Below are 17584 nucleotides of genomic sequence, written 5' to 3' on the forward strand. Positions count from 1 at the left end.
GCCCAGGCAGCCCAGGGAGCAGGGATGCCACCTGGCAGGGGGCAAGAAGGGACACTGGCAGAGTGCTTCATGGAGAGCCAGCTCTGAGCTGTGTCCATGTGTCCCCAAAGCCAGGACAGAAGGACACTTTGGCCAGGCTGAGCCGTCTGGCTGGAAGTGCTTACAGCATGCGCACCCTCAGATGCCGAGCACCAGGCAGAGCCCACTGGCCGGAGGGGAATGGGCTGCAGGACACCTCCCCGGCAGCCTCGGCAGTGTCGCCTCTTCCCATCTCTCTCTGACCTGACACAAATGTGCTGCAAACGTTTGGCAGCGGAAGATAATGGCTGGGGAAAGCAGCCTGCTGCTGCCACCCCCTGCCAGCCGGCTCCTGCCAGGAAAGGCAGTGTAGGAATGGCTTCGCAAAGGGCTGCCGCTGAGAAGAGGCTGCCTCCCACTCCCCTTTTAAGTTGTCAAAGGTGTAATTAAAATCCTCTCTTTGCTTTGCCTCCCCCAGGCTGGTCATGGCCTGTCACCCCAGCCTGGTGGACCTGGCCTGTGCCGCTGCCTTGGTGTCTCTGCTGAGGTCCTCCCAGTCTGCTCACACTTCTCTCCAACTGGGAGCCCGGGCTGGAGCCAGGAGTGAAGGGAAGGCTCCCTGCCCACTGCTCCATTGTGTCGGGCCATCGTCACAGCCCGGGCAATCACTCAAAAAGAAAGTAAAATTGCCTTTGCCTTGCTGGGTTGTGCTCAGCATGCCCAGCGATGCTTTGTGTTCAAGAGCAATGAGACCTTCTGTGTCCCCAGTCCCATCCCCGGTGCAGCCGCGCTCCCCCCAGGTCCTCCTGGTGGTCCTAGCTCTTCTTTGCGTACTTTTTTCCAAGCCCACCTTAGCTACAGTGATGCACACTACACGATCCATCTTGGACACCCTTGTTAACATCAACACCTTGGATGAGGAACGCCCTCGTAAGCATCAACACCGGTACCGGGGTGGTACCGCTGCACCCCTGGCTCCGGGGGCAGGGCGGTTCATCCCTCCGCTGCTTTCCCCCCTACCCCAGAATGGGGAGGTTCAGCCCAGCTGCCCACCCGTGCTGCAGTTCACCCGGGGCCAGCGGCCCCATCCGACCCCCCGGCCACCCGGGGCATCCCCGCGGCCCGGAGCATCCCTGCGGGGCGGGATGCAGCTGCGGGCGGGCAGCCCCCGCTTTGCCGCTGGGACGCCCGTGGGAGGGCGCGCCGAGCTGCGACCGGCCGCTACCGGGACGGGGCGGGGCCGGGAGGGGCGGGGCCTCACCAGGCACCGTCAGCGGCGGCGAGCGAGGCGGCGGCGGCGCTGCCATGGCGGAGGCGGCGGTGCCGTGCCGGGTGCAGTACCTGGAGGACGCAGATCCCTTCGCCTGCGGCAGCTTCCCGGAGCCCCGGCGGGCTCCGGTTTACGCCGTGGCGGAGGCGTTGGCCCTGGGAGCGCAGCTGCCCGCCCTGCACCGCCTGCTCGCGGCCCCGCTGCCGGTAAGGGGGAGCGGGGGAAGGCACCGGGCCGGCACCGGGCAGGGGCGGGTTGGGGACTGTCGGCTGGAAGGAGCGGGGAGGCGAGGGATGCGGGGTGTCCCGCCGCCGGAGCCCGGGCAGCGCTCCCGGTGTGAGTCACGGTGGAATCCGTGAGCCCCTGCGGGAGATGTCAGTTCTCGGCCGGCCCCGGATGAGTCGGCGGGGAGGAAGAGGATGTGCTTGCTCAGAGCGGGCAGGAACCCGGGCAGGGGGAAGCAGGATGAGGGCAGGCGTCCATCCCCATGGCGTCGGGGCTGAGCCAGGCAGCGTGCTCCCACCCCAGCATCCCCCTTCCACACCGGCTACCGGGAGCGGAGCTGAGCCTCCATGGGAGCACGCCAGCTCCCTAACACCGGGGACCCGGCCGGCGTCCCCACTCGCTGCAGCACATGGACCTTGGGGAGGTGACGGTGGAGCCGGAGAGCCACCAGCCCCTCGTCCCTCTGGTTCGGCGGCAGCATTGCCACCAAAGAGCGGCGCGGAAATTCGTGCTGAGCGATTTCCTCTGGCCGGGGTGGGCGAGCGGAGGGCCTGCGCCCTGCATGCACCCCTCGTTGTGCTGCAGGGAGGAGCAGGGGCTGGCCGGGAGGAAGGCAGGAGGCTGAAGCAAGGTGTCGCGTCTTGCTTGTGTGCCGTCAGGCCTGATCCAGGCTGGGAAAGAGGGGCTGGGGAGCAGAGGAGACAGGGGACCCTCCCTCCTGGGTATCTTCTGTTGGCGTGATGCTTTCAGAGCATCCTTTACAGGATGGGGGACAGGCTTGTTTTCCTCTTTACGAATACAGGACCCAGAAGCGCTTTGATGATGGCTGAGCATCTCTGTCTTGCAGGAGTGCAGGCAAGGGAGGCAGGGACCCAGGCAGGCAAGGGAAGCATACCCTGCCTGGAGCCAGACGAGAGAGCCAAGGGTGGCAGGAGGGGGAAATGGGCTCAGTGTGCCTGGCACCAAGCTTGCTGGCCTGTTGGGGAAGAGGGGATCGCTGTGAGACCTCTGCCTGCACCAAAAAACCTCCCTTTTATCCCCCTTTTCATTTTTCTTGGAGCAAAGCAGCAGCATCTCATGTCGTCGCCGTCATGGGATTTTTAGGCGGTGACTAAACGGAGTTTGTTTGGGAACAAACAGCCCCAAGACATGACGAATGGAGCAAACTCAAATTTCAGGCATGTGCTCTCCTCCCTGGGCAGGAGCTGGCTGTAACAGGATCGCCAGCCCGGGGTGCTGCCGAGGTGGCATGGCGGGGCTGGACGCCACGTTCCCGAGGGCAGGAGTGTTGCAAGGAGGTCCTGTGCCCGGCAGAGGCATGTTGATCCTGGGATTTCAGGCTCTGTTCTCTGCCTAAGCCAAACTCTGGATGTTTTTTTCTGTAGTTTCCCTGCATCACCCCATGACCCTTGGCAAAATTGCAGGCGAGCAGCTAGGACCCTGCTCTGGGCTTATAATCCAGATTCCTGGTTTATATAGGTTATATAGGTTATAAACCATGCTGCCTTTATTACACGGAGCTTTCTGAGCCAGCAAGGGCTGTGCTACATCCCAGCCTGACAAGCTGGGATGCTGGCTGGGGTTTGCATGAGCTGATGTCTTCATCAGGAGCCTCCTGCAGCAGGATTTACACCCTGCGGAGCTAGGTCTGTCTCCCGAACCACCCGCTTCAAGTCCAAATTTGGAGCTGGCACCCCAGAGCCGTGCAGACGTCGGCACCCTGGCATGACCAGCTGAAACCTCCCTTGGTGCCCTTTGTGCCAGGTAGTGCTTGGCTCCATTACTCGCTGCCCTAAAATTAGTAAATGAACAGTCGGATTTTTCCCAAGGAACTGGCTGTAAAAAAATTCAGCTGGAGGTGCCCAGTGCCAGGCTTGTCCTGCTGGGCAGCATGCCCGCAGCTGCAAAGCACCGGGAGGAGGATGCAATGGCTGAGAGGGAGCTGGGCTGGGGGTCCCCGCATCGTCGGAGGAGGACTGAACCACAGGCAACCAGGGGATGAGCTGCCATGGGGGACCAGCAAGGTCCTGCCCTCCCTGGGCACAGAAGAGCTGCTCCCTGAGCTAGGAACAGCCTAGAAATGATGAGCAGAAGGTTTCTCGTGCTGACATTGCTGCTTTGAACAGCTTGTCCTGCCCTGTGACACCCTTGGTGCTTCCTCTCCCCGAGTGCAACCCGCCGCTGATGACTTTTTCATGCTCTCCGGAAAGTGTGTTTGTGCTTGAAAATACCTTCCAGCTTTGTTTGTGCCTCTGTATTGTTCTGCTCCAGGCCGATACTATCTTCTCCTGCTTTCCAGCATTTTTCTAGTACTCTCGGGTGATGCTTGTGCTGGGTGTGGGGGTTTTCTGAACCTCTGCAGGCAGGTTTTGGCAGGGCAGATTTTTTTGGCTGTCCCTTTGGTCCCTAAAGGCCACTGCGCTCCCTTGCCCCCGGCACTATCTCACCTCTGAATCTAGGGATTTTTCCAAACAATTGCAAAACCCAATGGGCTGGAGCTTTGCTTTACCCTTCCTCCCCTGGAAACCTGGGGAAGAGCAAACAGCTCGCCAGCCTCAGTGCCATAAGCTCGCCCTTCCACTCGCTGCGAGCTCTCGGGCTTGACAGAGGAGAGCCGCTGGGGCGACCTTGATGCATGCAACATGCAAGCCCCGTCCCACCAGCTCTGCTTGTCCTCTGTTTCCTAACCAGCTCGAGGGGGGCTTCACTGAGGGTTTTTGCCCCTCTTAACCTCTGGCAGGCACAAAAGCGGTGAGACGGGGTCGTCGGCAGGCTTTGAAACTGTGCCATCTGCTTCTTTCTGGTGCTCAGCAGCCTCCAGCACTCCCTGGCTCCCAGCATGGTCCTCACCTGAATCCTGGGACGGGAGTTGCGGCCAGGCATTTGTGCCATAGCTTTACCAGGACATCAGCTGCTTGCCAGTACTGGGGCCCTCCCACTGGTGATGAGAAATGAGGAATCTGTTAATGAGCAACAAGCCTGGCTGGAGGAGCTTTGAGAGGGATGCGCGCGAGCGAGTGTGCAGTTCTGGGCCAACTCTGGGTGACCTCCAGAGATCCCTCCTGGCCTGAGTATTTTTTTTTCCTCCCTGTGATAAGGCAATGGCAGTGCTCCCATCCACTTGCTGCCATCCATCAGGCAGGAGGCAGCAACTGAGTACCCTGGCAATAAACACCCCTTTTAGCCCTGAAACTGAATCGCGGTGACTGCCTTTGGTTGCCAGCTGGGGTTGCTCCTGCAGCGTAGCTCTATAAACCATCAGTCCCCATGTATTTTGGGAGGGTGGGCAGAGGCTTGTGATGCCAGGCGTTTCTGACCCGCCAGTGCTTTGTGTTTAACTGCTGCCTTGAGCTTGAGTGCTGCCTCAGCTGGAGCAAATAATGCATATTTCTGTAATTTCCCCTGAAGCCTTCTTAGAAGAGCCACAGTGATGTTGGGAAATTGTGGTTACTGCAAAAAGAAAGTGTTAGAGGGGGGAAGAAAGTGTTTCCTCTGCTGGCAGATAAAGAGGATATTCACTGCCTGGCCTTGGAGCATCTTCCTGCCTGGGGATGCCGTGATAGGGGTGAGCAGGAAGATGTGATGCCGTGGTGGGTGGCGTGAGTGCAGCTGTGGGTGGAGGATGTCTCCATCTCGGAGGTGGAGATGTCTCCGTCACATCCCCGTGGTTCACGGGGGCAGTCCCGCTCTGGGGGGAGCTGGTTTTCCCAGGGGACTTCCTTGCCTGGCATGTGTGTCCTTGCTGAGCTGCAAAGCTGGCCACAGCTGCTGGGTGTTGGTAGGATCAGGGACATCCGTGTGTTTCCACCTTTCCCATGTCTCAGATTTGAGGCAACAGGGTGGATGGAGGACATCAGTGCTGTTGCGGGGCAGCTGGGGCTCCCAGGAGCCATGGGCTGGAGGTGCGAGCGTGGGATGCTCTCCTCCCAGCTCTGCTTTGCCTGCAAGTCCCCATGACCCTCAAAGACCAGCTCATTATAAAATGGTTTTACAGGCAGGAGATGGATGGATCACAGCCACCATGCACCGGGAGCTGTCAGTACCCCATGGCCCCAACGTGCCGTCCCCAGCAGTGTGGCTCTGAGGTCTTGGCTCAGATCCTGCATGGTTCAAAACCTCATCCGAGGGCGCGGGAGTAACCCCGGCCCTGGGGCAGTCGGTGCTCCCTGGCACGGAAGTGCTGTCCCAGGATTTTTGGCAGGGTAGCATGAGCCTGGGATAGCCCAGCTCTATCCCCGGGGGCTGGCGCTCGCCAGGGGGGTCACAGCCAAACCCGGGCCCAGCGCTCAGAGCATCCCTTGTGGGGAGCGCTGCCAAGCTCATATGGGAAACACACAGGGTCTTGTCCCAGGGGCTTGGCCTCTCCCGCCAGCTGGGACATGTCACTGGCCCCCTGGTAGGAGCTGGGGATGTTAACTCCAGCTCGCCGGGGCTCTGGCAGCCCAGAGAAGGCAAAGCTTTTGTGCTGGAGCTATGAGTTGCTCTTCACTGTGTTTAAGTGCCCAGGAGGATACAGGGATGCCTGAGAGGATGCAGGAGGGGTCTCCCATGCCTGTGGGAGGATGTGGGGATGCCCGGGAGGACGCAGGGGTGCCTGAGGGGATGCAGGAGGGGTCTCCTATGCCCAGGAGGATGCAGGGATTCCCAGGAAGCTTTCTCCAGCAAGCAAACCCTGCGTGGGGTCAGCGTTAGCAATACCCGCCACAGAGCCAGCAGCCAGGAGTGCTTGCCCGGTGCCGGCAGCCTGTGTTTGGTGCATGTTGCCATGGCTGGCTGGCGTGGCCAGCAACCACGGGAGGCAGAGTGGGACACTAACAACATAACAACTGTGGCCAACCCAACGGCAGCGCCCTGCCAAATTGCCTGTTATCCTGAGGCTTAGTCTGGGTCATTAATTATTTTAATGCATGTGACATTTTTTCTTTGCCCTCTGGTTTTAACATCACACTCACAGTGAAGTCATACATGTGAGCTCTTGCACAATTTTGTGACTTGGAGATGGTACTTTCATGGAAAGCAACCCCAGTGAGATGCAGGAGCCATACCCAGCATTGCTGTGGGTCACTAGCCTGCCTGAGGGTGGCCAGGGCAGCAATAATAAGGTTTTTATCCCCGGTCCTCAGCTCCCCAGGTGGTTACACAGCACTGCTGTGCAGATTTGGAAAGGAGCATCAGTTCCTTGGAGGTGGGGTAAGCTAGGAGAGGGGGGGCTGCAAAACCAGGACCAGGTGCGCAGGGGTGGCAGGGGTGCTGGCAAGGCCAGGTGGGCACTGCCTTCCCTCTGCCTTTGCTCACGCCTGGAAGGCAAACTGCCCTGGCCCATGGGGAGCTCACCCAGGAGCCCTGCCTGGGTGCTGCTGGGTCCCAGGTGGCTCAGGGGCTTTGAAGGTGCCATGCCTGGAGCACATCTGGGTGCTGTGGGTGCTGCGCACAGTCTTTTGGGGGAGATGCCCTTGCCCCAGCCTTGCGTCAGGCTGTGCTTTTCTCTGTCCCGCTGGAAGATGCCATGCAGCCATGGTCTGAGCCAGAGGCTGCGTCAGCTGGGGGACATCCCTGTGGGATTTGCCCCATTTTTGGGTGTCCCTGGCCGGGCCAGGTGCCTTGGCAGTTCCCGCAGAGCCAGTCTCTGCAGGTGGAGGCAATTCATCAGCCCAGGTGAAGGCACCAGCCCAGGGAGGAGACTGATCCTGCCCCAGTCACGCTCTGGCTGACTAAGGGAGCCGCCCCAGGGAGTGGATCAGCCTCTTGCCGTGGCTCCCGCCCAAGGGATTGCCAAGGAGCCCAGCGGCGGTGGGGCCACCCTCACTCTGCCTTTTCCTAGCCTGGGGCTCCATGTTTCTCCCCAGTCTGCCACCAGGCTGGGGCGGAGGGTGCGCAGGGCCAGCGCTTGGGGACAGGGTGGGACCTGCCACCCCGCTCCCGGGTGCAGCTGCCTGGTGGATTTGGTGCAGGCAGGAGGGTGACATGGGGATACTGCAACCTCCAGGGGCCGGGAGGGCTGTGGTGGGCACAGGGGCTCAGCTGGGCTGTCTGCATCCCCAGCTGGAGGACTGCACGCTGCAGGTCTCTCCCTCCGGACACTACCTGGACCTCGACTTGTCCCTGCTGGAGCAGAAGGATGATCTGGAGGGTTTCTATGAGGAGGTCAGGTGAGGCACGCGGGGTGCCCAAGCCCTCCGGGGATGGGACATGGGGACCCCACGTGCGTGTGAGTGCCGGGGGCTGCAGGCAGGGAGCTGGGGTCCGCAGTGGTCCTGCTGCAGGTGCTCACACAGTGTTTCCCCCCACCCTAGGAAGGGGAGACGGCCAACCCTGATCCTGCGCACACAGCTCTCCGTCCGAGTCCATGCCATCATCGGTGAGTTGGGGATGCTCCTTCCTCTGGGCTGGCATGGTTCTGGCAGCTCGGCCCCACCGGACAGTGAGGGTTTGGTATCCACAGTGAGTTTTGGCTGGGATTTTTGTGATGGAGAGAGGAAGCGATACAGCCCAGGGCTGCTCCTGCCCCATAACCACCCCCCCCCCCCAAAAGGTGCAGGGCACATGGTCCCCATGAGGCTCATGGGAACCCACTGGGTTAATCCCCTCCATCCTCAGAAATCGAGACGTTTGCCTCTTCGGCTGGGAGTCCATCGCCCGCTGCAGATATTCTGGGTCATTCAGGCGAGCTCTAAATATAGCTTTGCAGGATACAAACAAATAGCTTGAGCGCAGCAGAAAGCACAGCCATGGCTTTCAGCAGCCCACTCAGAGGTCCTGCAAAATATTCGGGAGTCTCAAGCCTTTTATCTCCTTAGCAGGGGGGGAAAACAAGCGCTGGGCCAGAGCAATGCCGGTCGGGCATCAGCTTCCCGAGCGGTGTGGGAAGGGGCACAGCATGGAGCCCTCTCCCTGCAGGAAGGCCGGGGTCGGGGTCATGCTCTTTGCTGGCGGTTCCCAGGCTCTGGCTGAGCCCCGGGCTGCTCTGCTTTCCCTCTCTGCTGCTCTGACAAGCTGATAAGCGAGTGGAGGAGGCTGCTGGGACCTTGTGTTTTACAGAGCCCTCATCGGCATGTCTGGAGGACTCCTTGGACAGCTTGCTTTTGGCTTGTTACAATTCTAAAGCTGACCCAAATAATTCAGGATGCTTGGATAGCTCAGTTTTTGGATGCGGGAAGCACTGGCTCCCAATGCCTTTGGTCTCCGCTAGTTTAAGTGGGGCTTTCTGGCTTCCCATTGTCCTGGAGGCTCCATGCTGGCTCCTGCCCACAGGCACCATCACCATGAGCATGTAGTCTCCATGAAGCCTCCAGCCTGGTGACCATCTTTCCTGTCCCCATCCTGCAGCTCTTCCCAAGCTGTGGGGCTGCTGGGGGCTCCGGGACCATGCCAGGGCTGTGCCCAGGGTGGGATGGCTAAAAGTAGCTCTGCCTCCTGCCTGTGTTCCTGTTTCGGTTCTGCACAGGAAACCAGAGGGGATATTTATGTCATTGCTGGGCAGAAAAAAAGAAAGAAAAAGGAAACAGGGAGGTGGCAGGGCCGAAATAAGTAGTTGTGGAGCTGCAGCTGCTTCCACCCTGCGTGTCCAGCAGCCAGGCAGTGCCGGCATCCTAGGGTGACAGCACAGGGGTTGAGCCGGGGTGCAGGGCTTTCCCAGGCAGCTGGCAGCATTTTGGAGCCCCGGTTCAGCAGCAAGCCACTGCGGGTCAGGACATCACACCATGTCTTTCCTTTCCTTCCAGAGAAGCTGTACAATTCGCAGGGGCCTGAGCTGCGGCGATCCCTCTTCTCCCTCAAGCAGCTCTTTCAGGTACAGTGATGCTGGCGTGGTGGGGGGTTCGGGGGGGGCTCCCCCAGGGCTGGCTGCTGGCCTCTGCCTCCCCACGCTGTGGTAACCCCTGGCCTTCGCCCTGCAGGAGGACAAGGACCTGGTGCCGGAGTTTGTGAACCTGGATGGGTTGACGTGCCTGATTAAAGTGGGGACAGAGGCCGACCAGAACTACCAGAATTACATCCTCCGGGGTTGGTATTGGGGTGCAAGGCACCTCTGATCCCCTGGGAGGAAGGCTGGCACTCAGAGGGGCGAGCAAGCAAGTTTGCCTGGGCTGCCTTGCAAGCAGCTGCCAGAGCTTGCCCATGTCTAAGTGATGCTGCATGGGGCTGGGGAAGCCCTACCCCTGCCTGCTGCAGCCCTGCCCACCGTGCTGTGACCCTGCCCGCTCTCTGCCTTGCAGCCTTGAGCCAGATCATGCTCTTCGTGGACGGGATGCAGGGTGTCATCAACCACAACGAAACCGTCCAGTGGCTGTACACGCTGTCGGGAAGCCCGGTAAGCCCCTGCTGCCCTTGGGGGGCTGCCTGTGCCCCCTGCTGCACCCCACTTCCCCACCTATGGCTGTCCCCTTGCACTGTCCCTCAGGGGATTTACCCCACGCTGCCTTTGGGCTCAGTGCCCTGGGTACCCTTGAGTATGTTGGGTCCTGCTCCCACCCATCTGAAAGTCACGCAGCGTCCCCAGAGCTCCCCGTCCTGATGTGACCGTGCTCCTGGACACAGAGCTTGAGTAAGAGAGGGTCCCACTCTGTGTCCCTTCCCGGTGCCCCTTGGCCATCAGCATCACAGGCTGGTCCCTGGCCCCATGGCAAAGCCCCCCAGCCCTGGGGCATGGGCACAGCCACCCCGCAGTACCCTGGCATTGCACTGGCAGCCCCATGTCACCGTCCCAGCCACCGTCCCTTGTCCCAGTTTCGCCTGGTGGTGAAGATGGCGCTGAAGCTGCTGCTGGTGTTCGTGGAGTACACAGAGCCCAATGCCCTGCTCCTCATCCGTGCCGTCAACACCATCGACCAGGCGAGAGGTGGGTGCAGACCCAGCTGCCTGCGCGGTCCCTGCCGGGGGACGGTGTCCCCCCCACGGCTCACTTGTCGCCTTCGCGTGTTGCTTTTCTCAGGCACGTGCCCATGGTCCAACCTGATGGCTATCCTGGAGCAACGCAACGGGGCTGACACGGAGCTGCTTGTGTTCGCCATGACACTGATCAACAAGGTCCAGGGGGGTGGCAGGGCATCCCTGCGATGCCAAGCTGGTGGGGCTCGGCATGGGTCACACCGGTCCCAGCAGCATCCCTCTTGTCCTGCTCAGACACTGGCAGCCCTCCCAGACCAGGACACCTTCTACGACGTGACGGACTGTCTCGAGCAGCAGGGCATGGAGCGGGTGGTGCAGCAGTACCTGGGCAGCAAGGGCACCGACCTCGACTTGAAGCAGCAGTTCACGCTCTATGAAGTGAGTGGGGCTCCCGCAGGACCTGGCCATGTGCCATGTCCCGTGGCAGTGGGGAGGGCAGGTGTGTGGGGTGGCAGGGGCGCTGTGCCCGGTGCCATGCCCCCCCGGCCTCTCTGCAGAGTGCTCTCAAGCTGGAGGATGGTGTGGAAGAGCCGCCCTCAGGGGGACGCAAGGAGCGGAGGAGGACGGAGGAGGGCCGGCGTGGGTGGCGATCCCAAGGCAGCTGCCCGGAGCCTGGCCCCGATGCCCAGCCGCTCCTGGGGTCCCCTGGCACCCCAAAGGAGCCCCCCACCGAGGACACCCCATCCGTCTCCATGCCGAGCAGCCCAGCAGAGTAAGTACAGCTTACTGTGGCGAGGATGCTCCTGGGATGGTGAAGATGCTGGGATGCAGCATGAGCAGCACTTGAGTCCATTCCTGCTGCCAGGGTGGAGGGCAGCCCTGCAAGACCTGCTCTCAGTCCCTGTCCCCTCTTCTTCCAGACCCTGTCCCGGCAGCATCTACAAGAATGCGTCCAGCGTGCGGCTGGCCCTGGCCTCCCCATCAGCCGAGAAGGAGCAGCCCCTGGGCCCGGGCGAGCGCAGCGTTTACAAGTAAGCAGCTGGGAGGGTCTGGGTGCACAGGGGTCCCCCTGGGGCTGTGAGGGAGCTCCCAGGGAGAAACAGGGTCTGGGCAGGCACTGGGGCTGGAGAGAACCGTGACAGGGGAGTGGGCATCTGAGAGGGTCCGGCCAGGGGCTCCAGGGTATCCTTCAAGCGCGCACAGCTCTGCTCCAGCTCCTCCTTGCTGCTCCTCTCTGCCCACGCTTGTCCTCTCCTCTGCCTACTCTTTCTATCTTTCCTTTTGCAGGCTGCACCAAACTGCCCCTGTCTGGTAAGTGCCCGGGCTCTGCAAGCGTGTGCTCCCTCCCGGCGTGATGCTCTGGCAGGAGCGGGCACTGCCCTGCCCCACTCGCTGCCCCTCACATCCACCTTGCTGCCCCCATCCCTTACCTCTCCCCTCTGAGCCTTGCCTGCGGGACCCCAGCCCGCTCCCCCCATCGTCAGCATCCCCAACAGGGTGATGGCACCCTCTGATCCCCCCCTTCTGGGGTGAGGTGTCCCTGCTGGGGGTGGCACAGCCCACCCCGGGGCTGGCAGGGGGCTGGCATCACCGTCCTGGTGGCAAACTGGGTGGCTCTAGTGGGGGGCATGGTGCACCATCTCGCCAGCACCCAATGCCATGCAGTGCCCAGGCAGGAGGGGACTCCCTAGGGCTCTCCCAGCTCCCTGTGAACCCCAGGGCCATGGGGTGACGGCGGAGCAAAAGTCCCATGCTGGAGGGTTGCCAGGCGGGTGCGTGCAGGAGGCATGAGCCCCGGGGAGCTGCTGGCAGTGGGGACTAACCCCTGTTTTCCCTCAGGCGGGAGGATGCCCCCTCCTTGCATGGGGACAAGCCTATTTTGAGGAAGTTTGAGTAAGTAGAGGCATGCGTGTGTCTCCAGGCATGCACTTCCTCAGGCCAGCGCGCAACTGGAGGTGTCCAGGCTCTGGCCATGCAGGGCACGAGGAGCAGGAGGGTCGCCACGAGTCTCTGCCCAGGCACCCTCCTGGGTTTTGCAGCTTTTGGACGAGGGTCACAGTGAGCACCAGGTCCATTGGGACCAACGGGTGACAGTGGCACCCTGACAGCATGAGCCTTCGGCTCCCATGGGGCAGCGGCATCCCTGTCCCCAAGGCGTGGTGGCATCACCTGTCACTCTGCAGGGCTCAGAGGAGGTTGAATCCTCCAGGTCCCTGATGCAGTGTGGCCAGTGCAGGGGGTTTCTGTGCTGTGGGGCTGGCTGCGCAGTGTGGCATGGTGTGGTTTGCCTATCGTCTCCATTGTCCCCATCCCTGCCTTGCTCCCTGCCAACATCCACCCCTGTCTCACAGAGCTCGCTTCTTGGAGAACCTGGCTGCAGCCCAGAAGGAGAAGATCTCTTCCATGGCCAAGGGATGGCTTGATGTCCACGGCAATGCTGCATTGGAGCATCCCACCGCTCTCACGTGGGACAGGGACAGCAGCACCCCTGAGCATGGGATGGAGCCACCCAGCATAAGTAGGTGCTGCCGGGGTGTGTGTTCCCACCTCTGGGCTCATCGGGGTCCCTAGGGTGGGCATTAGTGGCCCCTCTGCCCCCAGCCCATGCCTGTGATACCCAGAGACATGGAGGACCTGGGTGGTGCCTCCCCATCCCACTCTGAACGCCGGCATCCGAGCACACCCCACCGGGGAGCAGGAGCCCAACTCTATGTGCAGCCCAGCAGCACCTGCTCACTCCAAGCAGGCTGTCCCAGCCTCTCCCCCTCTCCCTGCAGGGTCTCGCCTGGCTCAGCCGGACACCACTGACTCCTGCAGCACCATCTCCTCTGACACCAGGTTTATGCTGGACATGCTCTATGCCAAGGGCTCCTCTGAGCTGGGGAGAGAGAAGGTCTTCCCTGAGGTCCCATCATGCCCCCTGGTCCAGGGTGAGGTGGAGATGGACGCCATGGGAGGTGGCAGCCGGGAGCAGGAGGGCACCTGGCTCCGTGGCAGGGCTCCAGATGGGCCAGTGGCCAGTGCCCACGCCAAGCTGGCACGTGCCATGTCCAGCATAGATGCTGAGACCCATACGCAGAAGCTGGAGAACACCGGGATGATACCCATCAAGAAGGACGTGGAGCTGACATGGGAGCGCCTGGAGGCCAGCCCTGTGCAGCTGAAGATCAAGGACTTGGACTTCACTGATTTGGGAGAAGAAGACGACTTTGACATCCTGGACACAGGCCCCATGGCCAATGACTCCTTCCACCCTCCTGGCATTGAAGCAACGAGCGCTGGAACTCTCACGGTTCCCCCTCCACCTCCTGCCATCCCTGGCTGCCCACCACCTCCCCCTCCACCTCCTGCCATCCCTGGCTGCCCACCACCTCCCCCTCCACCTCCTGCCATCCCTGGCTGCCCACCACCTCCACCTCCACCTCCTGCCATCCCTGGCTGCCCACCACCTCCACCTCCTGCCATCCCTGGCTGCCCGCCCCCCCCAGGGCTGCCAGGCCCCTCAGCAATGGATGGCCCCTCCCAGGCCAAGAAGAAGAGGACAGTGAAGCTCTTCTGGAAGGAGCTGAAGCAGCTGGATGGCACTGTGGGGCTGGGCAGGTTTGGCCAGGCGACACTGTGGGCATCCCTACAGAACGTCGAGGTCAATGCTGCCAAACTGGAGCATCTCTTTGAGTCGCGGTCAAAGGAAGTGCCAACTTCAAAGGTACCAGCGGGCTGGCACCTATTAGCCAAGGGGACTCGTGGGGTGGGAGGAAGGCTGTTAGTTCCTGTGGGGACCCTAGGCATGCACTGTCACCCCTACCCTACGCTGAGGGTAGGTATCCACAGCCCAGAGGCTCGGTGGGGATGGTGATGGGCAGTGTGCAGGTTTGGCTCACCACCAGGTGCCTGATCGGCTCCCCGTGTCCATGGTGTTTTCATGAAGGTGAGCCCTTTGCCTGGCTGTCTCCATCCATCCTGTTCTCTTTGCAGAAGGCCATCGATGGGAAGAAGGTCGTGGTGGTGCTGGACCCGAAGAGGAGCAATGCCATCAACATTGGCCTCACGGTGCTGCCACCCGTGCACATCATCAAGACGGCCGTGCTCAACTTTGACGAGTTTGCAGTCAATAAGGAAGGGATTGAGGTGAGCACGAGAGAAGCTTGGCCCCTCATGTGGGTGGTTTCCCCTGGCCAGGAGGCCTCCATGTCTACGCTGCCAACCCTGGGGTGACACATCCCATGGTGACATGTCTGGAGTCTGACACATCCCTCTTTGCCTGCTCTAGAAAATCCTGACCATGGTCCCGACCGAGGAGGAGAAGCAGAAGATCCAGGAGGCCCAGTTGGCCAGCCCTGATGTGCCCTTGGGCTCTGCGGAGCAGTTCCTGCTCGCCCTGTCTTCCATCAGTGACCTCACAGCGAGGCTCCAGCTCTGGGCCTTCAAGCTGGACTACGAGAGCCTGGAGCAGGTACAGAGCCATGTACCCCATCTGCCCTCCACCCCCCAGCAGTGCTGAGCGCTGAGCCAAGCGTGTTCCTGGTGGGGACCAGCCATGCCCAAGTACAGGAGGTGCCATCCTGGCTGGGGACAGGTCCCCAAGGCAAACATGGGCTTGGATTGACCGTGAGGTAGTTGTCCTCATGGGCAAGGGCGAATACTGAAGCTCCCAAGGGAGAGGGTGGCCAAGGGGTCTCACCTGCCTCTCTCCTCATCCAGGAGATTGCAGAGCCACTCTTTGATCTGAAGGTGGGCATGGAGCAGCTGGCCAGAAATCACACCTTCAAGTGCATCCTGGCCACGCTGCTGGCCATGGGCAACTTCTTGAACGGCTCCCAGGTGAGGAGCAGGGTGCAGAGGGATGTGGCCTCTCTTGAGTGCTGCAAGGACAGGACCAGCCATGGTGCATGGGTACCCAAGATGGACCATGGGAAGCCTGGGACAGCACCTGAGGCTGTGTGGTGCTGGTGGGGGCCCAGTGGGTCTGCAGACTGGAGAGTCTGCTGGAGGAGGGATGGAGAGGCCCTTCTAAGTCCATTGGGGTTTCAGAGCAGAGGCTTTGAGCTGGGCTACCTGGAGAAGGTCTCAGAAGTGAAGGACACAGTGCACCGGCAGTCCCTGCTCCACCATCTCTGCCAGATGGTGGTAGAGAAGTTCCCAGAAACCACTGACCTCTACTCGGAGATTGCTTCCATCACCCACTCTGCCAAGGTGAGGCAAGGCAGATGACACCCGGGCAAGGCAAGGATGTGGGTCCCATGGCTGCCCAGCTCCACCAGCATGGCTGACATCTTGCTCTTCCAGGTTGACTTTGATGAGCTGGCAAACAGCCTGGTGCAGCTGGAGCGGAGGTGCAGGGCCTCCTGGGACAACCTGAAGGTGATTGCCAAGCATGAGACCAAGCCAGTGCTGAAGAGCAAGCTGACGGACTTCCTCAAGGACAGCACCCAGCGGATTGTTGTCTTGAAGGTGGTGCACAGGCGTGTCCTCAACAGGTCAGTGGCTCAAGGTCCTGGGGATGCAGTGGGAACCCTACAGTCCCATTGGTGGCCCGCTGTGACTGATGTCCCCACAGGTTTCACTCCTTCCTGCTGTACCTGGGGTACCCAGCGAGTGCAGCACGGGATGTGAAGGTGACGCCCATCTGCAAGCTGCTGCGGGAGTTCGCCCTAGAGTACCGCACCTGCCGGGAGCGTGTCCTGCAGCAGCAGAAGAAGCGGGCTGCCCACCGCGAGCGCAACAAGACCCGGGGACGACTCATCACTGAGGTACAGGGACACTTGGCTGGCCGCCACCACGAGGTGATGCCCCCCCAGATCCCCAACACCCACTTCTCCCGCTGCAGACTGAGAAGTTCTCTGGCATCACCGAGGCCACTTCGCCACCCGCCGTGGTGTCCAGTGGCCCCGAGGAGCAGATGGAAGCAGGTCACGAGAGCATGAAGAACGTGCTGACCTCCCCCACAGATGCCCCTGTGCGCCGCAGCCGGGCCAGCCAGGGTAGGAGTGGGGTGGCAGAGGCACTCAAGGCACGTCTGGCTGGCTAGGCACGGCTGATGCCAGCATCCCCATTGTCCTGTGCAGGGACGGGGCACGCCATCCCAGCCCAGGGCTCTCCAGCCCAGGAGGACGTTCCCAGCTCCCCAGACGATGCTTCAGATGAAATCATGGATCGGCTGGTGAAATCAGTGACTCACAACGCCAACCCCCGGCCTTGCGCCAACAAGGAGCGCAGGAGGTCCCGTGGCAATAGGAAGTCCTGTAAGTCCTATCCCTGTCCCTGTGCCCTGTCCCATCTCTGTCCCCATGCTCTGCCTCTATCCCTGTACTCTGTCCCATCTCTGTGTCCAGATGCTTTTTCCCATCTTTGTGTCCCTGTCCCCTTGCCCTATCCCATCTCTGTGTGTCTGTCCCACCCCTGTGTCCCTGTGCCCTGTCCCATCTCTGTGTGTCTCTTCCCATGCTCTGCCCAGTCCCCAAACTCTGTCCCACCTCTGTGGTCCTATCTCTGTACTCTGTCCTGTGTCCCTGCCTAGATGTTCTTTCCCATCTTTGTGTCCCTGTCTCATCTTTGTGTCCCTGTCCCCATGTCATGTCCCATCTCTGTCTCCGTTCCTGTACTCTGTCCCCATGCCTTGTCCCATCTGTGTCCTTGTCTCCATGCCCTGCCTGGCTCCTTCCCCACTGGCTACCCCTGACCTCCCATGTTGAGCCCACCAGGCCACAACAGGAGGTACCCTGAGACCAGACCATGCCACTGCACTCCCTCCCCTCCCCAGCATGCCAGGGCCACCATGTCTGGGCAGGCACCCAGTGTGTGGGGACCCTGCCACATTCTCCTCTTCCTGCAGTGAGACGGACACTGAAGAGCGGGCTCAGCGATGACCTGGTGCAGGCGCTGGGCCTGGGGCGGGCACCTGGTATGGAGGTTTGAGGGGGCCGAGGGGGCTCGTGCTGCTCTCCACCACCGGCAGCGCCCAGGGCAGGACGTCGTGGCAGCCCCTGCTGCTCCAGGACTGGCACGCTCTGCACCCTTGGTCTCGCCTCTGTTTTCCCTGCTGGCTTCCAGCTCCTGGAGGTGCAGGCAGTGATGCCCCAGAGCTGCTCCATGGCGGCCGGGATGGAGGATGCTCAGCACCCATGCATGGGTGTGGAGGCTCGGGGTTCATCTTCTCAACAGAGGGGTCAAGGGGCTGGACCCAGACCCTCTCTGGGAACTGGGTCTGGCCCATGGCCCCTGTGGCAATAAAGTGATCTGACATGC

At 61.3% G+C, this 17584-nt stretch overlaps 1 protein-coding gene across 1 annotated transcript; it reads left to right on the plus strand.

Moving 5' to 3' along the window:
- The first annotated feature begins 1273 nt into the window (after positions 1-1273).
- FHOD1 (formin homology 2 domain containing 1) lies at positions 1274-17584 on the plus strand. The gene is made up of 22 exons (XM_087739105.1): positions 1274-1494; positions 7556-7662; positions 7807-7871; positions 9235-9302; positions 9409-9514; positions 9727-9821; positions 10238-10349; positions 10443-10537; positions 10634-10777; positions 10897-11111; positions 11260-11370; positions 12691-12857; positions 13117-14045; positions 14315-14467; positions 14610-14792; positions 15041-15160; positions 15371-15532; positions 15626-15816; positions 15897-16089; positions 16167-16320; positions 16405-16581; positions 17172-17584. Exons 1-22 carry the CDS (start codon positions 1324-1326, stop codon positions 17252-17254), a joined length of 3801 nt encoding a protein of 1266 aa, XP_087595231.1. The 5' UTR covers positions 1274-1323; the 3' UTR covers positions 17255-17584.

The sequence above is a fragment of the Nipponia nippon genome, unplaced genomic scaffold (genome assembly GCF_047370975.1).
Source record: "Nipponia nippon isolate SJK-2023a ecotype South Korea unplaced genomic scaffold, ASM4737097v1 scaffold_7, whole genome shotgun sequence".
Taxonomy (NCBI): Eukaryota; Metazoa; Chordata; class Aves; order Pelecaniformes; family Threskiornithidae; genus Nipponia; species Nipponia nippon.